The 22018-nt window shown below is 48.5% G+C and overlaps 1 protein-coding gene across 2 annotated transcripts in view; it reads left to right on the forward strand.

Moving 5' to 3' along the window:
• LOC146205187 (uncharacterized) overlaps positions 1–20083 on the forward strand; it is a 106704-nt gene extending 86621 nt beyond the window's left edge. For both annotated transcript variants that reach the window (XM_084589875.1, XM_084589876.1), the window contains exons 2-6: positions 974–1144; positions 2387–2482; positions 4613–4702; positions 16402–16540; positions 19866–20083. In XM_084589875.1, the coding sequence (XP_084446001.1) occupies positions 974–1144; positions 2387–2482; positions 4613–4702; positions 16402–16540; positions 19866–19936 (567 nt within the window). In that variant the 3' untranslated portion in view covers positions 19937–20083. The remainder of the gene's footprint in view (positions 1–973; positions 1145–2386; positions 2483–4612; positions 4703–16401; positions 16541–19865) is intronic.
• Positions 20084–22018: the final 1935 nt, after the last annotated feature.

Genomic DNA, 22018 nt, shown 5'->3' on the forward strand with positions numbered 1-22018 from the left:
TTGCTTGCGAATTGCGAAAAACAAAGAAACCCAGCGATGTGTGCCCGACAAGGTCAAATAGTTTTGTGTAGGTCACTTACAGAAAATATTGAATTGTGTTCCGTGTATTTGCCGATAGTAGATGCCAGGGTGAAATGCTTCTTTAGACCAGCGCAGCACATTTTAAGGAAACTCGCATAGTTTAGGTTTGGTTTCAGCCAGGTTATTTATTTTCTCTGGTGCGGAATTTCGTCGCTTTCCTTCTTTGGTAAAGTACAAAAAAAAAATTAAGTCGAAAATATTTCGCTAGCCCCAGAGTGCTCGTTTCGACGCGTACAGTCGAGGCTCATGACAGAGATTTACCACCGCATACAAACTTGAGTCAGGAGGAATGGCGTAAGCGAGCGCATTCATGCGGGTCGTTCCAGTGACGAGGCGCCCCCCGAGCTCACGACGGGCGCTGCTGCGTGCCGCCCACCGTGGTGCCGACCATCTCGTGGGGACGCATGACCGGCCGACGGAAATTGCAGCAGCATCTCTGAGGGCAGCGGCCTTATGGCTCAATCACTGCTGCTGCAATGCGTCGCGGGATGCAGTGGGGGCGTGCACACAGATGTAGTCACAGACTGACATCCCGATTTGCGCTTGCTCTTTCTTTCTTTCTTTCTTTCTTTCTTTCTTTCTTTCTTTCTTTCTTTCTTTCTTTCTTTCTTTCTTTCTTTCTTTCTTTCTTTCTTTCTTTTCTTTCTTTCTTTCTTTCTTTCTTTCTAGCTGCGGTCAGGATTTCTATGACCAGAAAATCTGGAGGAACCAAAGATACATGTGTACAAAAAAACTAAACTGATTATCTCCTTCAATCAATCATGCTGGCCAAGTTTACTCCAGATACATTGTTACTTCGATCCCCACCACAGTGCTCGGGCTGACGCGTACCTTACTCCGCCCGCATGACCTTGCTTGCTTTTACAATCGCTTCTGAACCCTTGCCGCGCAGGCCTACCAGCGGCCGGGCTCGGAGCGGCTCAAGGTGAGCGTGGTGATCGCCAGCGCCCTCGTCGCCATCAGCGTCGTCGTGGGCGTCGTGGTAGTACTCGTGGTGCACCTGCGCGCCCAGCAACACCTGCACTGCGCCTGCGCACCTCCGCCCCAGGCCGCTGCACTCAAGGTACACGCGACATCTTTTTAAAACCTGGCCAACCGCCACAGACAATGGGAAAATATGACCGTATCACGCACTCGAGAAGCAGGCATCGTGAAAAGCCTCGATCTAAAAACTGACTCCCAGGGGGCCTTTCTTGGTTCGTCCGGAGCGGCATACTCGGCGCATGCAGGCAAACAAAGCGGCGTGGCATACATGTGGCTTCGTGAACCGAGCGACCTCAACCGTGCACTGCATAAGCCGAAGGCCGGTTTCTGCAGTGCACGCGCGTCAGTGCGTGCGACCCGCGAGGGGCCATTAATTCGGCCGCGGCGCGTGAAGAAACGCGTGCCCCGTGTATGGCCTCTGTCCATGGCTTTGATCGAAAGTAGGGCCTAACTATGCATGGCACCGCAGTGCTCCTATGTAGCGGTCACCAGGAACCGGACCTCTATTTGCTGTGTATTCCTTGTTGGCGACTGCAGAGCTTATGTCCCGACTTTCCACACTTGCCGCAACATCTTTGCATGCACAGTCTAATTCTCGTAGAGAGCATTGAACGGTGAGCATTTTTTTTTTTAAATAAATGAATTCTATTCAGTACGCGTTCTTGTGTCAGGAAGACAATAGCGATGCACCAAGGCGAGTGAAAGATTCTTGTTTGCAGTTGCTATTATCGCACCGCTTGCGACGGTGAAAACAACAGCGGTGAGCCACTAGCTACGTAATTAGTTGTTCCAACATTGGGAAGCGACAAAAATACTGCAGACTACGCCACGCTACACTCAACAGCCCTCAGGTAGTTTCACTGGGATAGCATATACTTACAACTTCTTTAAAATCTCGATTACATTTAAGTACCTAACACTTGGCATATGAAACGTGTGTGTCGTGCGATGGAAGCCCACCCTCTCTGAAACCAAGAAAAACATGGGGTATTTTTTGTTTAACATTGCGCGTTGTTGATGAATAAGAAACTAGTAGTGCAGTCACTTATACCTGAAATACTTTTGATTAAAAAGTAGAATGAGCAAGAAGCAAATGCCCCGACCTCCGTGTCTCTAGCAGTTCCCGACTATGTTGCGTGCAACCTAACATAACGGGCGAACGGTGAGGGCGGCAGGTGCGCGAGAGCCCTGTAAGAGTCAAAAAGTGCTACCTGCGCGCAAGCCTTAATTTTTCAATATATATGCATGAGCGCGAAACCGTCCGGCTCTTGCCCTCCGTCGATCCGTTTTCGTTCGACCCATATGTGCTCACTGCGCGCAGGGTCGGGCCGGCGGGGAGCTATCGTCGGCGGCCAGCGGCAGTGTCATCTCCAAGCTGCCCATGCCACTCAAGCTGCAACTGGACCCGCTCGCCGGGGTGAGTGCAGAACCAGGCGCAGCTCTCTGGACGCTGTCGTGGCAGCAGTGGACCAATGGCGTGCCTGTTGCAGATGTCGGCATACGCCACATCCATTTTCACTTCCAAAAACGCGACTTATTTCATTGCACGCGCGTTACCTTGATTTGATCCCTGCACATAATTTCCCCAACTTTGCTTATGCTAGACTGTGCCGTGGTATAGTGCAAGTCCGCTTCAGCGATCTAGTCTAAAGGCTGGATATTCGCTTTAATGCAGTATGCCTGAAAGCGATTAGGCTCCAAGGTCGCTCATAATAGCAGCCATTCCCTCTGCTGAGAACATGTAATCGCTTCGCGCCGTTGCCAAAGTCCACTTATCCTCCGGACCAAGTACTAGTGCCGGACGGAGTGCTGCAAAGGTTGGGCGTCACATCCGAGCTAAAACAAACCAGCGATTCTAACGTGCCGATCAATAGCGGACCGTGTAGGGAGCAGCTCGCTTTTGCGTCGTAGCAGAGGCCCGCGACGTCGTACTGCGCCCCTTTGATCGAAAGTGTCCGCTTTGAGGGCCGACGTATCGGACAGGTTGAAAGAGCCTCGCGAGAGCACGCGCTGCTTCCTTATGCAAGCAGACGGAAGCAGCTGTCAACGGATAGGAAAAGGCCGCTAGCAACGCAGCTACACGTTTCTTTTTTTTTTTCTTTTTTTTTCTACTACCACTTTTTGTCTGCTACACTTTTTTTTTTCTTTAACTCACTTCGGCACTTTTTCGTTTTTTGTTTTCTTCTCAAGCGCGAGAAAACCAGGTTGAACGAAATAGACTGGAATAATGCCATCTGGACTCCGTGATTTGCCTGTGATTGCGTGGTAGAGTATAAAATCTCTAGGAGGGCACAGATCAGGTTTCTGAGATGGGGCCTGCGCCTTACTCAATTTCATGTGCTTAATAATGCTCTTCTCTTCCTAAGCACGTCGGCCATTCTCAAACGGCAAGTACAGTGATGATGGGAAAGGGGCTCCAAGCGCACATCTTAGTGCAAAGTTCCAATACGTCACATGCATAAGCTGCAAACGCAACCCAACGAAAGAGGCTTTACCTAGTCCCATGTCTGCTGGATGAACCATTGCCACGGCGATATTGTACTGTCATCTGAGTATCTCTTTTTTTCCGGAGGGCAGCTAGTATTTGAAGGAGCAACTGAAGCAAAATATTGTAGGGTGCAGTTATACAGGGTAAAGGAACGCAGCAAAAAGCGCGGTTTGGCTCGGCATGTTCAAACGTGGGGAGGAGTAATTAATAACTGCCTATGCCAGTAAGTGTTTTGCATTATTATAAGTTTCAAGGATCAGCAAGCACATCACGATCAGTGCAGCACCAGCAAATGTGGCCTATAGGTCTCCTCTTGAAAACCGCGGCCATTTTTTTCCGCGCATGCGCAGCTGTTTACTAAAATATAGCAGGGTTTTATGGCCACTGAAAATTGCAGACCACTTTTCCAGAGTGATCTTAGTGGCAGCAGAGAGAAAGGAAAAACAGCGGACGGAGCGCCATTCCAAGGCTCGCTGTGTTGGGGAATTTGAGAAGGGCACAGAATTACCTTAATGGCTTCAGCGCACGACAATTTTCTTTGCGCCAACCAGACAGCATGATCCGCACGAGGAAGTGGCGCTCCGTCTGACTGTGGGTAACAAGCCGGCTCGTCATTAGGTGCCTGACGGCGAGCACCCACATTACGGCGAGCATATGGAAGATACCGCGGTGTCCATTTTATTGCGCTCCGAACCTGCGGTGCGCTTGTTCCGCCACACAGGCACCAGACAGATAGTATCACCAAGTGTGATTAAAGAAGGTCAATTTTAAGTTCTGAGACGAACATGTAGAGCAGAAAGCACCAGCAGCCCGTCTACGCATTCTATTGCTCACCCGGCCCTGCTCGCCGCGAGTACGCAACCTAAATCTATACGTCCGCAGACTTCCTAAGCGTGGCATTCTGTTTTGGAATCGAAACATAAAGAAATGTGCTACGGGGATGCGAAGGACGTATTTTGCAGCGGAAGGCAGCTCTCGAGAACCGTGGACAAAGAAAGCGCTTTGCACGAGTAAAGAGGGCGCGCCGCTCATCTCTCTGTCTCTCCCTGACTTCTGCAGCAACTGCTCAAGAAGAACCAACGGGCCCAGGTGAGCTGCGTGGTGGAGAAGAAGAAGGCCAGCGAGGTGATTGCCCACGAGCCCCGCACGGTGCGTATCCAGACGTGGTGACCCCGTTGCGCGCGACGCTTCCTTGCCACGGAGATGCGTGCTCTCTCTTCCGGCAGCCTTTCTATGGCTCCAAAGTGAGGACGCTGGCGGGGCAGTTTCTCTCCTTTTGCGCATGCAAACGCGTACAGTATGCATACACTCCCAGCGGCGGCGAGCTTTCAATAACTGAAGCATATATGCACATCCTCATTTCTGCGCGCAGTTATTCGTCTTGTTTCGTTTAATTAACATTTTTCGAACGAGAAGCATTACTTGTGCGCGATGTTCGGTGCAGCCGCAATGGATCTAATACAAGTTTTCTTCAAAGAGGAAAAAAAGTATATGTTTGGTAGAAAGCACGGCATTTCTATAAGAGCCGCTGCTGAATATGCGTGATATTGTCATTCTCACTTCTTATGTTAATGCCTGTCATACAATATACAGAATTCAGCACTGCCTTCAGGACAAGTCGGTAGCTCTCGTCTTAATTTACTCAGTCAGAAAACGGCGCTCAGCTTTATCGAGTGAGTAGCGGGTGTAAATGTGTGCAGACGCAAGAGTTTTTTTCCTCTCTCAGCTGCTCGGCGACCGCCGCCCATTTTATTTTCTTTAGCGGCAATCGGAGCAAAAGAAACAGTATTCACTTTTCTAGCAAGATTGCACTAATGCATGACAGAAGGACTGAATCAGCAGCAAGCGTCGCTGAGAAACGCATGTCACGTCGATGTTCATCTTTCAGATGGGTCCGATCACGAACAAAAGGATAGAGATATCCGTTTTAATGGGTATTTTTTCTTATAGCTTTAACAAGTATCTTTTGTAAAATGCTAATGGGGCTGTGGTCCTACAAGCTTCTATCCGATGTCGACTTCTTCGCGGAATGACTGGTCATCCCGCCGCATCATGTTCAGCATGCCGCATCGGTGCTGGGGCGATTACAACTTAAGTGGTCGCGAGCGCTAATGGTTAACTGCAAATCGCCGCCACAGCCTTGACGTGCCCGGAATTCTCCTCTGCTTACTTCATGAGGCACAACCCGACGGAAAATTCTTCACACGGATTTTCCTTTTATTATATTTTTTTTAATCGTTCCATGCGCAGTGGGAGCACGCAACGTTTGTCCCATTTCCAAGTATATATACCTTCATCCGGCTTCGTATCCCTCATTCTGTGTGCAGTTGAGAGGATAGACGACAGGGTAGAAGACTGTCAATTGGACAAGTCCGCGTGCATATCCTTACATATAGTGGCTAGCGCACAAGAATCTGTACACCAACTAGCCCAATTAAGAGCATTGGCAGTCTAACGTGTGCCGTGTCCCCATACCTTCTGTGTGCGTCTTCCTCGTGCGCTAGTCACTATGTTAGAAGGCTTTCGACGCCGCGATATGCACCGCCGAGCTCCTACTGCGACGAGCTCGAGTAGTCAGCTGGGAGCGAGAAACTAGGGTGCTCCTGTCGCATCTCTTGCTGCGAGGGCTTTGAACGAAATCATACATAACGCACACAGGCGTTCCCTATATTGTCCGCAAACGCCGGTTTTACTATGTGTAATACAGTTATCGCTAATTTAACCATGCAGTGTTGCGCCATGGTTGATTAGAGAAAGGTGTAAAGCCCGCGGGGCTTTCGTTTCACGATGTTAAGTACAGGCGCGCACAGAAATAACACGAATGACGCAGAGCGTAGCTTGGACTGTTGCCAGCACCGCGAAGCGGTATTCATTGGGTTGGGTACGTTTACAAGCGTTTACTAGGCGGTTGACGATAGCTGGTGTGTAGCTCGCTTTGACGGCTCTTTCGACTGGGCCCGATCGCTGCGTAGACAGCGAGCTCGTTACGTAGACGTTTCTCCGCGTTTTGCTCGCGGATAAGGATCCGCACGCCTGGGGACGCCGTTTTTATATCGTGGGAACCAGAAATTGCACGTTACTCTGCCGCAGCTCGCGTGCCTCGCGAGTTGGGAACAGTATTCGAGCACCTTAACAGCTGGACCACCACGGTGGGGGCCTCGCGAGTTTCGTCCGAACGTTGCGGATAAAACGAAATAAGTGTTATGAGCAGTATGGTGCGCTTCCATGTCGACCCATATATTCAGAAACTATTCAGAAATGAGATATTCTCAGTATAAAATTTTGTGGCGCTTTAGAACTCTGAATCGGCTTTTGTTGAGGGAAACAGTTTTCTCAGCGTCGTGTTTTTGAGCTTTAATTTTTTCCTATGAGTAACTCACACTCTTTGCACAGAACTGAAGTCTGCGGCAATGTCTTAATCATTTGCCTGGACGGCAATTTTGAATTTTGACTCTCTTTAGTCTCCGCGTTAAAATATCAGCTCTCATTGAATCACCGCTGGTAGCCCAAATCAGTCAAGACCTCTTCAATGCGATGTCCCTCATAGGACATTACAGTCCTATGAGGGACATCGGGACATTCCTGTTTTTTCAAAGGCTTTTGAAAAAGTAATGCTCAAGAGAATCGATGGGTTCTTTTCTAAACATGCCTTAATAAATGCCAGTCAGTTTGGATTTCGAAGGGGCAATTGGTCCACTGAATCTGCTTTGCTCTTGCAAAAATAAATTATTTTCAATAATATATCGAAGCTAAAAGTTTGACCCTTGGTATTTTCATCGACTTTACAAAAGCTTTCGCCCTTCTTAATCATGAAATACTACTCTGTAAATTTAAAAACTATGGTGTCCGTAGTCTTTCCCTCCAACTCTTTCGTTCGTATTTAAACATGCGCCAGCAGGTCGTTTCGGTCGATAATCACAAGTCTAGCTTCCTTTTCATTGAATGTGGTGTCCCGCAAGGTAGCCTTCTCGGCCCGTTCCTCTTTAATGTCTATGCTAACGACCTTGCGAGCAACTTGTATTCAGTGCGCTGACGACACAAGTTTTTTCTTGGGGGCTCTTCTGCCGACGAACTAATCAATAGTGCAAGTTTGGTTCTTTGTGCTCTCCACAAATGGTCCACAGCTAACGATTTGGTAGTTAGTTAGCTCTAACAAGACCAAAGCCGTCTTTTTTCGGCCCCTTAGGCTGGATATTACTGTAAACAATACTCTGCATCTAGAAAATAACATTATTGACAAGTTCAAATCGCCCGGTGTTGTATTCGACTCTCGCATGAGGTGGTCTGACCATATAATGTATATCGAAAGCAAGCTTGCTAGATCTGTTGGCTTCTTCTCAAGACTTCGGAACGAATTTTCCCCCAAGCACAAGCTTCTTATTTACCACGCTATAATTAAATCCCACATAAACTACTATCGCCTCGTTTGGGGTACAACATCCAAAACAAATCTAACCATCACACTCGGTCTCCAAAAGAAGGCAATTAGACTGATGGCTGGTGCATGTTACACTGCCCACGCGGAAACATTATTTCCACAATATAGGATTCATCGTTTACTGCACTGCTTTAAATTATCACCTCAATGCTCAACCGACTTCTTGAAGACTATTGCTGGACTTAAGCCTTACGAAAATCCCTTTCACACCCGTAATAAACAAATACGGGGCGTTCCTCGAACGAGGAAGTTATACGGTAACCAGAGCCTTCTTTTTACTTTACCACACATACTAAATTATTATAGCATGCACAACCCAAACATATTTACCGCCCCAATTAAGGACTTTAAGCTATTTTTCATCAATTCCGCACTGTCTTTGTGTACTTTCTGTTCCTTGCCATAGAGTACAGTCAATCGGCTTCTTTGGCACGTAACCCTCGACACGTTGCATCGATAGCAACTGTGTTCACACTTAGCTTAAGCAACGTTTTTGTTTTATGCCGCTCACAAGTTAGAGCTCTGAAAGCCTGAATTGAAATCAGTTGTGTGTTTCCGAAACACGTAACTCCTGCTACGTCTCGTCAGAATATCAGAACAGCGTGGCATGATTCGATGCGGCAGCTTTATCTTCTGTCGAACATTACCGGCTACACTAGCTCGCTTTTGCCGCGTTGCTTTTTTCGCCCCTTGAGAACGACACACTGCAACGTCCTGAGGAATTCACTTGAAACCGCACCACACTGCCCATTACATTTACTTTGTTAGATCCGCACCCTTCGGATGAAACTCGTGAGCTATATCTCAGCGCGTAATTTCGGGTTCCCGCGACAACTTCGAAGTGCTGCCCGGGCGTGCGAGGCCGCATCCGCGAGCAAAACGCAGAGAGCAAAACGCGCACGTATGACGAACTCACTTTGCAATCGGCCACAGCGGAAAAGGAATTCAAATCGAGCTCCGCAACAGCTATCGTCGGCCGCCGCAAACGTACGATATTCCGAGAGCATTATTTCGCACTCGATAATTATCGCTTCGCGCTGCTGGCGGAAGTCCACGCCACGGAGTTGCGTCATTCGTGTTAAGTCTGCGGGCGCCTGTACCTAGCTCTCTACGCGCTTTTCTTTCCTTTTTTTTTTTTTTTTTTTTTGTTTTAAAGCGGAAAGTCATAACGCTGAAAGCAACAGGCTGAATTCAGCACGAAGAAAGGTGCTTGTGCCCCGCGTTCAATTTCTGCACCATTCAGCGAGACTGGTCACCAATTGGCGTCACGCGGTCGATAACGGCATCGCTGCAGCTGCGTACCCATTGTACCGACGACCACTGGGCTCCTGAGGAGGCACTAGAAAAAATGGCAACTAATTGGCGATAAGGGGGGAATTTACGAGAACCCGCCATGTTATCACTCCCTTCGTACTTCGTACCTGTGCAGCGTGGCGCTGTTCGTGTGATGCAATAGCGTGGATTCCCGGAAACGGAACGCAGCAATTGTATCGTGGGAGCGACAATGCGGGTGCCAGTCTTGATAGCGCTGGATCTTCCTGGGCAGTGAGCACTCGCAAGGTAATGCAAGGGCACCGAACGGACCTCCACTATATACGGAGTTGGTAGTGACTGGCTCCATCGGGAGGGGGTCCTAGGAATCCGAGCACATGTGGAAAGGAAATAAAATAGGGAGAGAAAGAAAGCTGCTTGTGGCCTGCTTCGAACATCGTTTTATACAAAAAAAAAAAAAATTTTCTTCTTCTCGAGTTTCAGAAAATATGTTAATGGTTCTAATTAAAGCTTACCGTGACATTGCCGAAATAACAGAGAAGAAACGTCTTAACAACCGCTGACAAGAATAAAAGACGGCGGTTTGCTTCGTATTCATGCAGTCCTTGTATATAAATAAGACTCCCCAAGACCCCCCTGACTTCAACCTCTGTTTAAAAATAACCCAAACGCGTCACCAAGCATGCTGCGCTGTGATAAGTATAGTTGCGTCCTGTTGTATCATTTGCACACCACTTGTGATGCATACAATGGATCGAATATGTGCTCGAGCACATGAACTGATCGCTTCAAAGAAGTCCGAGCTTTGTTGAATACACATGCAGGGTAGACAATCACGGGAAAGAGAGGAATAGCCTGAAAGCTATCGCCAATGGGCTATATAGAGTGTATACTGGGTGTCAGGGCGGACGAAGATAAAAAAAAAAAAAAAAAAAAAAAAGAAAACCAAGTATTCATTCCAACTGAAATCAAGGGAATGTTGTTAGAAGCCACGTAAACTACTCGTAGGTACTTTTTTTTTTTTTTTCGTTCCGCCTTTTCGAATATTTAGTCGGCATTCACTTAGAAATATTGCTCTAACCGCTCAGAGGTGAACAAGAAAGTTGTCGAGCGTCACCCAAATGTATAGTCCGGCCCAGGTGTTTTAGACGAGGTAGCCTAAAAATAAAATATTTTTCGACAAATAAAATGGGCTACTATAGTAGCCTATTTTATTTCTCGAAAATGAAGTTAAAACATACAACGTGAAAGCGGGCTCCAAGCGCCCGTATGCGCCACAATAACAGCTCCGTCATCCGCAACTTGATAAAACGCTTCCGAATTCGCCCCCTCTGCGCTGCTCACGACATATATCTTCGATGCTGGTCGCGAGGCAAGGACAGCGTGCTTTTATGGCGCGCCTGCCAACGCCGCCATATCCGAACCAGCTCTGCTGTGGGCATCCCAGAAGGCACAAATATGGCAGCGATTTACTCAGTCGCGTATGTGAGCAAGGTAATCGCGGCGCATTCGGGAGCTCGGATCGAGCGAACTGTCACACTGTATTTTTTTTAATTTCGCGGGCTTTCATTACGCTAAGGTTACCTCGACGAAAACCCCTAGATGGGGCTATTTTCGTTGCGCTCAACAACTTTCCTATCCACACTTAAGCGTTTGTATCGATACTTCGAAAGTGAATTCCCCCATATATATATTGGAAAACGTATCAACAACCTTAGATATGCGGATGACCACTTTAATGGCAGAAAGTGAAGTGGAACTCAAGAGACTTCTGATGCGCGTACAAGAAGAGAGTGAGAAGTTTGGGCTTAAACTGAACATTAAAAAGACAAAGATCATGGCGTCTTGCCCTATCAAGTCCTGGAGCATCAATGGACAAGAAGTGGAAGCTGTGACAGATTTTCTCTTCTTGGGCTCCAAGATTACCTCGGAAGGAGACTGCAGCCATGGAATTAGGAGACGCCTGCTTCTGGGAAAGAGAGCAATGGTTAGCCTTGACCGCCTAGTAAAGAGCGGAGACATTAGTCTGCCAACCAAGATCCGTATAACTCGTGCTATGGTATTTCCAGTTGTGATGTATGGATGCGAGAGTTGGACTGTGAAAAAGGCTGACCGCCGAAGAATTGACGCGTTTGAATTGTGGTGCTGGCGAAGACTCTTGAGAGTTCCTTGGACTGCCAGAAGATCAAATCAGTCGATATTGTCGACCATAAACCCTGACTGCTCATTGGAGGGTCAAATTCTAAAGTTAAAGCTCAGCTACTTTGGTCATCTGATGAGAAGAGAGGAGTCGCTGGAGAAAGATTTGATGTTGGGAAAGGTTGAGAGTCGCCGGAGAAGTGGTAGGCAGCGAACGCGATGGTTAGATGGCATCCTCGAGGCACTGCAGATGAAGTTATGTGATGTTAGGAAGATAGTGAGAGACCGGAAAGCGTGGCGTGACATGGTCCATAGGGTCACGAAGAGTCGGACACGACTGAACGACTGAACTGAAGTTATCATACGGCGCTTCGACAGAGATGCAGTAAGTTGGATGCCGTATTTTAATACGTAGTGGCTGGCTTGATAGAGAGTATGTAAAAGGGGGGAAAAAGTATTCCAAATCTCAAGAGGGTGGGGAGAAAATATTCTCATTAGTCTTTCATCTGCCGAGGTGTCAGAGTGGCTTCGGCGGTTGGTTGCTGATCAAAATGTCACGCGTTCGATCCCGACCGCAGTGACCGTATTTCGATGGAGGCAGACTACAAAATCAGCTCTGTGCTGTGCGACGTCGACACACGTTAGAAGACCCGAGGTGTGGTCCGGAGCCCTCAGCAACGGCTTTCCTCATATCTCCTGTGTTATTCCGGGACGTTAAACCCCACAATTCGCAATTGATAACTTTTTAAGTATTTGGAAATGTCAAGGCTTCTTGCGCTTCGCGTCGTAGCATCCTCGTAAAGCGCTGTGCACAAGTGCATAAAGCGCGCGCGCTTATGACATGGACCTTGGCTTATGTCGCCCTCCAGTGAGCAGTATGGAAATAAAAACGTATATTTCCGAAAAGAAGAGCTAGGGTGAACCGGGTCCTATACCTGGCGCGGCGGCCGCGTTACATTGAAAGCGAAAAGTAAGGCGCCCGTGTGCTGTGCATGTCAAAGAGCCCCAGGTGGCCAATATCATCCGGAACCCTCCACTACGGCGTCCCTCATAGCCGAAGTCGCTTTGGGACTTTTAACCACATAAACCAGCGAACCAACCATTCCTTTGCCGTAGAAAAAAAAATTCTAGAGGGCACTTTGGACCACTAAAGTGCAATGAGGCCAAATCCATCATAGCGCGGTGGATCGTAGCCCTCAACTACGGCACCTCTCTTTCCCTCTCTTCTTTCACGCCCACCTTCCTGTCTTCCTTTAAGGCGTGGTACATATGTCCGCGGAGAATTGTGACAGATACTGCGGCTTTTCTATCCTGTAAATCAATTTGAAGCGCCGCTGATTCCTACTGTACTAACGCCTCCTAAACATCTGGGTCTGCTTCTGTTTGCTGTGTGGTGCGGCGTTCGAGGAATTGCCAAATGAAAAGCGCCGCACGGACGCCTGGATAGGACGCCCGGCAGGGTCAGCTTCGTATATGCATGAATCGCCTGGTGACGTCATGAGTGACCAGTCGTGACGGTATATAGCGCACCCCTTATCGAACAAAACTAGCATTCCATTGAACACATCAAAGCTCACCGGCGTTCTATAATTTGTTTAAAGGAAATTAAAGGCGCAGTATTGTCACTCACGAAATCGCGCTATGACAAGGGGAATTATGATGAGCGTTTCACGATCCGGGGCGTAGCGCGCTCGGCTGGAGATCCAAGGGATGGAGGTTGGATTCCCGGTGGAGACAAGGTTTATTTATTTATTTTTAACTGTCTCCCTCATGGAATGCCTATATATGGTGCGCTCTCGAAAGTTTGAGACCCTCTGCCGACAGCTCCTGCTGATAACGATGAGGCATTAAAGGCTCTCGCCTTAAAAATAATAAACACCACGAATTGAGTGCCACATCCCGATATGTGACCATTTCGTTCAGCGCTCTACTCCGTCCCAGGACATATTTGCGGCACTGTAAAACGCAGAGCCGATCTGCCCCAGACACCGTTATCTAATATACACACTATGAAAGGTAATTGTGTTCTCGCGAGCCTTTCGCCCCTGCGCAAATAATAGATAACTGCGCTCACGGTCGCCCCCGCCGGGGGCACTTATAGGAGCGCAAATATCTGTTATAAGTGCATAATCCTGATTGGGCCAGTTCGTTCCCGCCTTTCGCAGTGCTGAAAACACAGCTGTGACAGCGTTCTTGCCTTGGTTCTTGTCGGAAAATACAGGAGAACGGGTAATCAGTGCGCGCCCGAGAAGTAACAGAAGATTGTAGCGAAGTGAGCCCATAACTGCTCTTCTCGTTGGCGCGCGAAAGGCCGCGACTTTTGCTCAGCCGAGTGCTATCTACGAGAAGCAGCCAAGGTGCCTCTCCCCCGTTTTGGAGAGCTGACCGAGATAAGGCGCCCTTTGTTCAACAGCGACCATGGAAAGGTGCAAACCAAACCGCACGTGAGGCAGCGATGTCGGACTTTTGCGGCCGCTCGCACGAGCGTCGACCCATCGCAAGGAGCAGAGCGCGTACCGGTCACGGTAACACAGCACAGTGCGATCTTGTGCCTCCGAGTCAGAAAATAGTTCCCGGTATAGCCCTATTCGTGCGCATGGATGGGCCCACAACATCAAGAGCGGGCCTCCACCACAGCTCAGTGACACCGTCTGACACCGTCCTGTGGTTGAGGATGACTAGCCAGGTTCCCGACCGCGGCGGCAACATTTAGATGGAGCAGAACTGAACAAGCGCTCCTGTATACGTCCGCTGAGACGCTCTTCACAATGTAGATACGACGCGCCTCTAAGTCCATTTGTTTTATCAAATGGCATACTTGAGCGTACAATTGTATATAGATTGTACTCTCCATCGCAGCTCGCATTAAGAAACTATAAGCATAGCGCCTAAAAATGAACGCACAGGTTCCGTGTCAAGTAGCCTCGTGGGATCAGCTGCTGAGAGCTACCGTAGTTGCGCTTAGATGCATCGCCCATCTCTGTCGCCACGCAAGTGCTCTTGATGCGGACAAGCTGCTTATAGCGGTAGGCCTTTGTGCGCTAGGAGTCGATAAACACTGCAAAGACATCCAACAAAGACATCCAAAGAAAGCCGATGAACGCAGATAAACAGCATAGGAGGTTCCGGATGCATCTCTCTTGACAATATTGCCGCTCGACGCTTTGTCACATGAAGAAACAAAGAAAATGCGCGACTAAGTTGATAATTGGCTTTTGAATTCCGCATGTATAACGTCAGCCACTGACGGCGGCGAAACTGCACTTTTTCCCTTTGGAGAGAGAAACAGGTCTGTCTAGCCGCTATTCTGCTTCGCCGTCCCTTTTGGTCTCCTTCTGCGCACGAGGCTCACGTATGCGGTTTTCGAAGCACGATCAGAACAGGTCACACTTCTGCTACGGTGTGTTTAATGCGTATAGAAGGCCTTCAGTATTACGACCATTTCTTCATCTGACCGTTCAAAAACTGCCTATGACGCTGGTATTTCTACACCACGCACATAACGGTCATTGCATTTACAGTCTTTGTCAAAAATATACGGCCTAAGGGTTTTGCTTCTAAACCCCGACACACCTCGTCTTCATTATAATCTATAGCTTACCTAGAAATATTCCATTATGGCTTCCAGGAGACTATTTACGGCGGTTAGAAGCGAACTGCTTGTGATTTCTGACGAAGTATACATGCGGCGCTGCCGCACTTGTCTACGTCCAGCTATGACGACAGCCATGAGACACAGTCAAGGGCCCTTCTAAAATTATTGTTAAAAATACATACATAAGAAAACCCGTGTAAGTGTTTGGGTTTCGAAAACATCAGAGCACAAAAGCAGCGTAAGGGATCAATAACCACTGCGTGGTTCTCGGGTGTTCGTTATTTAAGCAGGTGCAGCAGGCAGCACTGATTCAGACATCCGCTGTCACTGACACTGACAGGTTATTTCATTTCACAACAGCGGGTTACTGAGCTAGATCGGTCTCCATATGAGAGGCAGTATTTAAGCTATGCTGGATCGGACATTGCTAGGGTTGACTTTTGTGCGTGCGTGCATACATGCGAAATGGGCACTCGTTCAACACTTATTTTCAAACCAGTGAGCGGTCATTTTACGATGGCACGTGCTTGCGAGACACACACACGAAAGCACGCGCACACACACACGCACACAGAGAGATAGAGGAAGAAAGAGAGAGAGAAAACAATTCCAATGAACTTCCCGCGGTATGGTTTTCATTCAGTTATTCTATTTTCTTCAAACCATTCGCCCATCGGCGTCCTGACTTAATCTCGCGACTTATCCAAGACTCTCCTGCTTGAGTGAGAAAACAAAATTGCTAGATGCACTGAAAGTACTCATGTACGGTTAATGCGATAGCATTTCTTCGGTTCAAACTGCGATTTCGAAGGAGGCCCGCGTGGCTCTGCAGCAAAGGCTGGACATGAAAGGAAATATGCTTTTGTCATCGCGCGGTTGCGTGTTTGTTCGGAGCAGGGATGTGATGGAGTAAAGGGGGCAGTTGATTGAGGTGGTCCATTCTCCACGGGACGGGTACAAAACTCGTCACTTTCCATTTCCTGCCTAGCCTTCGCTGTGCAGCCACAAAATGTTCGGTGTAAGCTAGGATACGAGCTTTCTCGCTTTAGCACAAAGTAGCACGACTACACCACAGAACGACTGCGGGATTCCGTCACACGGATACCTGGGTGAAACAGTTTACTAGAGAGCGCGCCACGCATAATCGAATCACATCCTTTGGCGCGCGCGTAGAGCAAAGCGAATGTGAGATGAATATGCTTCGCAGCTTTTGAGTTGTGCATTGCCGGGCAGCCGAAGAGCGTCCGGGCAGTCCTCCGGTGATGGTCAACTTGTGTGCCGTAATCATATAGCTCAAAAGCAAGCCTTGTGGCCCTTTTCACCACAACTGTTTAAGTCTAGAGGAAAGATAGAAGAGGGCACTACCGTAATTATGTCCCTAACACACGCCGCGGTGCATTTCAGCTGATGACGCCGTTCGGCAACATGACCACCGAGCCGCGCATGGTGCACCTGACAGGCGAGCGGATGATCTTCTCCTGCCTGACGGGCACTCGCGACGAGCCTCGCGGCACCACGTCGCGTGGCCCGGCCTCCGCTCAAGGTAAGCACAACGCATGCGCTAACCCTTCTCCATGTTTGGGTAAAAAAATTCTAGAGGGCACTCTGGACCACTTAAGTGCGATGAGGCGAAATAAATTATAGCGCGCTGGATCGTAGCCCTCCACTATGGATGTCCCTCTCTTTCACTCCCACCTTCCTCCCTTCCTTTACGGCATATGGCACATGTGTACGCGGAGAATTGTGACAGATACTGCGCCTTTTCTATCCTGTAAATCAATTTAAAATGGCGCTGCTGTCTGCTGTACTAACGCTTCCTATAGACATCTGGGTCTGCTTCTGTTTGCTGTGTGGTTCGAGGAAGCGACAAATGAAAGGCGTCGCACGGACGCCTGGATCGGACGCCTGGCGAGGTCAGCTTCGTCTATGCATGAATCGCCTGGTGACGTCATGACCTGTCGTGACGGTACAGTGGCGCGCCCCTTGTCGAACACAACTAGCATTCCATTGAACGCATCAAAGTTCACCGGCGTTCTATAATTTGTTTACAGGAAATTAAAGGCGCAGTAGCTGTCACTTGCGGAATCCCGCAATCCTCACGGTAGACAAGGGGATTTATGATGAACGTTTCACGATCCGGGGAGTGGCGCAGTTGGTAAAGCGCTCGGCTGGGGATTCAAGGAATGGTGGTTCGGTTCCCGGTGGAGACAAGGTTTATTTATTTATTTGTAAGTACCTCCCTCGAAAGTGTGATACCTCTGCCGGCAGCTCCTGCTGGCAACGATTAGGCATTAAAGGTTTTCGCCTTAATATAGAATTGCAAAGCTAATCTGCCCTCAGTGGCGCTGGCGACAAACAGAATCCCTGACTGCGGTTATACTCCCGTGGCTTGCCAGATACTTTCTTAACGCAAGCCCCGCTATAGGCCTTCAAGTCTCAAAGCTGTGTTGTGCGCGGCGAACTAATGCCGCTTTGACGCTTCACTTGAGCGGCAGTTGGGAGGCAGGTCTTTTAGCTGGGATACCTTTGAGAACCGGACAGCTCCCGTGTGCCGAAACGCTGCACGGATGCTCGAGATCACGTTCGTTAACGAGGACATGTAAGAAACCGATGAGCAGCTTGTGTGAATAGTACGTGTGTCCTAAAGCTTATCAAGGCTCGCTACTGCCAGTAATTATTATTTATCAAAAAAAAAAAAAAAAACACCCAATTCGGATTGTTCTCTTATGTTTCCTCGATTACCATACTGACACATGGCATATATTTTACCCTCCGATTAAAAAAAAGAAAAAAGAAAAAACTACTATGGTCTGTAAACTGAACACCCTTACACCCCCACCACCAGAAAAAAAAAAAATCTCTCTGAATATTAGCTTGAATAATAGCGTCTGAATTTCACCACTTAAATTTAAAAAATATTGAATAAATAAAACCCGAAAACGAAGAACGTTCCTAGCGTACGCGTGGCTCATACTCTGGCTAGTTTCTGAAAGGGCAACGAATACGACGAGATCAAAAGGGTCGAATGTGCGCAACTTGCAGACTGGTACAACACGTCATTTCGGGCTGACATTTGAAATGGCGACACGTACTCGCCGACTGACTGAAAGCGTGACAGCTTCCAGGCCTCTCCGCAGCGCAGTGTGCCGGCATGTTTCTAACGCGGAAGCGCCTGATTCGAAGGAAGGCAACCAATGTTACCGAGTGTCCGCAAAGCGCTGTTTGACTGCACGCACAGCATGCAGGGCGAAAGGAAAACTCTCACTGTCCATGATCCGCACTTCTCTTGTGCTCGCGCAATAAAATTAAAAAAAAAAGAAAAAAAAAACCCTCTGATTAGCGAACGGCATTCATGGCAGAATGTCCACTTAAATCAGAATAAAAAAAAAAACGCAGAAAAAATCTAATGGTAAAGCTCTAGAAACTCGGGAGCAAGATTTGAAGTCCAACATTGCCAAAAACGTTTCATCGAGTTTCGAGACCGCGTAGATGTTGCTTGTGCAGGGCTGGTAACGGAGATTATCGCGTTTGTTTGAGCCCGGTTGACCGTATATCGAACACTGTCACATTTACTGTAAGTAAGCGCCTGCCACAGCCTGTCCAGCATGGTGAGCTGCGGGTCTCAGCTTTTCGCCTAGCGCCGGAAGCTCAGAGAGCTTCGCTCGACAACGCGAGACCAGGGTTCAGTCTTGTCCGCGACAGGCAGCTGCGTTTCGATAGAGGCAACACAGAAACACCTGTGTACAGTGTACGATTTCAGTGCACGTTTAGCTAACCAGGCTGGTCGAAATTATCCGGAGCCCTCCACCAGGGCGACTCTCATAGCCAGGGGAGCTTTGCATCTCGTTTACCGAAATGCACAGCTCTTGCTACCAAATGATGGCCTGCCTTCTGCAGCGCGCGTTCTTAGAACCCGTGCTGCCGGTCTCCCCTTTCCTTGTGCAAGCAGTCGGCAAGCAGCCTGTTCCGCGAAGAGCAGCCATCGCTGGTCGTTCAGCGCTCCTTCGTGAAAAACATCCGTTTCACCGCGCGACAAACGAAAACACATCCGCTGCCGCGCCCATTTGTCAGTGCGACTGGCGATTACTTCCTTGTGTGCGCCACTGCCGTTTGCTTTATTTCGTGCGCTCATGACGAGCTACTCGCAACAGCAATGTTTGGCTCAACGCAACACCGTAGCTCGTTGCTTTCAATTCCGCTTGCCGTGGCTCGTATCTTGTCCGCATAATACGAGTAATGAAGCGGACTTATTTACGCAATGTATCTCTGAACAAGCAACGCAAAGTGTACATAACGTGCCGTGTAATCAACCTTTGCTGGCGTGGCGACAAGGGCGTGGTTTATGGGACTTGGTGCCCCTTCCCTAAGCTAGAAATCGCAATTATATGTAAGCCATGCTGAACCCCATTTTAACGAAAAAAAAAAAATCCAAGAAATGCATGGCTTAAATAGGACAACCTCCCCTATACAGTACACCTTCAACCACCCCTTCCAAGAGCGATAAATGCGCTCCTATGTGGCGCACTCCAAAGGGTGACATGTTTCAGTTAGACACAGTTTCATGCACTGCTGCCAATTTTCATTTAGTCGGCAATACGACCCTAAAATAAACTTTTGCTCCACCACGGCGCGTCGATCGGAAATACTCAACGTACTGGGTTTGATCCTCTCCGAGTGACTTGTTTCGTTCTAGGTCTGTTGAAGGGGAGAACTTCCACTGCAGGGCTAAAGTTGGTAGGATGTATAGCACTGGTCAAGCCTGTGAGGACGTCAAATATAGTCCAATCAACTTCAAGGATGTCTCTGAACTGCGCGACGAGCAGAGCGCCGGTGAATGATGCTTGCCCACCTCACTGTCTCTTTCGCAGGAAACGGTCCCAGCCGCATGAAGCGGGGCATCGCCGAAGAAAAGGACTGCGCCTGCAACTGCTCCTGCTGAAGAGCAGCGACTCTCAGGCGTTTTCCCCGCGCAACGCTGCGGAAGCGACCGGCCCATGGCCTCCCCTGCACGGTCAATATCCTATCGAGAAAAAGGAAATGATAGTCGACGCCAGGCCCAAAGAGACCGCCACTCGAACAAATATCAGCACTAGATCAGCGTGCACTTATATGCGTCAACATACCTTGTCAATAAAAAATGATCTGGCTAGATGGTCTCGTGCCTCTGTTACGCGAGTTTCAAGTATTTCCTTTGCAAGTGCAGAGGTCACGCCTTTGTTTCTGATACTTCCTTCCTTTACTAGCTGTAGGGCTTAGCGCTCATTTCTTCCTGAAGCAGTGGACTCAATGACACCCAGCATGAATGATCTTGCAAGACTCCTCAGCGTCTTAGTTGAAGGTTTCTAAACCCGAATGAAGGACGTCATGAAAGGGGCATCGAACCGTTGTATGTTGGACATATTTATTCAGTTTTTGATGTTCTACACAAGCGTTGCAGTTCTGAGATGTAGCACAAAATCGCTGCTTAAGAGTCTTGTTCTGAAATGCTATCTATAGTAACTGCAGGGGGCGGCAGAAAGTTAGGTGGGCGGATGAGATTAAGAAGTTCGCAGGGGTCAAGGGGATGCAGCTAGCACAGAACCGGGTTAATTGGAGAACTATGGGAGAGGCCTTCGCCCTGCAGTGGGTATAGTCAGGCTGATGATGATGATGATGAATTGCAGTTTTTACGTCTTCTTAATTCCACCATTTCGTAACAGTAATTTGGGGCGTTTTTAATTGCTCCGTACTTGCTTAGATGCGCGCATTATTGTACTCCGTTCTTTCATTCCTGAACCAGGAAACGCGTTCTGCATCTAACTCGCTTCGCGATGTGAAACCAGTATGTTTTTCTGTCAAACGGCGAAATCCCGTACACGGACGTCATCCTACGAGATTAAGCTTTATACTTGCAAAAATAGTTACGCAGCGAAGCGCTGCCGGCTCGATGCGCACAACTACGACGTTCCAAACAGCTTCACGCAGTTACATTCACTGGGATTGGCGCACCGGGCACGTTCAATCGAATTTTGTCGCGGAATTGACAGATTGTATAATCATAGTCGGTGCAATACAATGCATCAACTTACAAAGAATTGGCGGCTCCGCTGTCTTAAGTAAACCCGAGGCTGCTATCAGCGAGTCACATAAGAATAGTTCACAATAAAGAAAGTTAAGGAACGAGGAAGAAAAAAAAAATGCTGATTGTGGTAAGCTGATAGCGCAGGGCAATGTTTGCACCGTGTAGCCTCTATTGTGCGAACTGCTCGGTGACACCTGACAAGAGCAAGGCTGAAGAGCTGCAGGAACCCGAGGACAATTCCTACGTACACCGCCTTTCATGCCGCAGATTACTTTTGGAGGAGGGAACACAATATGGACCGGCTTCCATGCGGGCGGCGTCACGAGGAAGATAAGTTGGAGACAATCGATCCAACAACACTAAAGTCAGGTGCCTTGAAAAACGAAAAACGAATGGAATAAATTGAAAACATACGCTGCGGGAAATAATTATAGTCCTCATGTCGATGTCCCTTAGCGATTCAGCAGTGGCGTCACTGTAATAAGGTGACCCCCCCCCCCCCCCCCCCCCTTCCCGCGCGCTCTTGCATACTGACGTCCAGCTTCGCTGTGCTCTCGCTGTGGTGCTATATGATGACAGATGCCCCACTGAAACATCACATGAAAAATCTATTGGACAAAAATGATACTGAAGGAGGATTTATGACGGTAACCGATTAGCTAGCAGCAAGCGAAGCACTTAAAGTGCTGTTCCTCTTTCTCTTTATCCACATCGGCGGCAAAAGCTTCTTTCCGGAGGTGTTAAACTGGAATCGGATAAGCTGCCTGTAAGGCCCAGCAACATGAGCAACGTCAGTGGAGAGGAATTTGGAGAATTTGTAACTTCGTCTATCACGTCTATCCGCGACAGATCACGCAGTCTAAGGGGCTGTAGTGTACGGGGACAGAAATTTTGAGCGAGTCCAACTCGGTGAGATGGACACCACGTGAGTACGAGCGACTCCGGAGAGATGTGCACTTC

Source organism: Amblyomma maculatum, chromosome 1, assembly GCF_055883805.1.
Source record: "Amblyomma maculatum isolate TAMU_Amacu chromosome 1, ASM5588380v1, whole genome shotgun sequence".
Taxonomy (NCBI): domain Eukaryota; kingdom Metazoa; phylum Arthropoda; class Arachnida; order Ixodida; family Ixodidae; genus Amblyomma; species Amblyomma maculatum.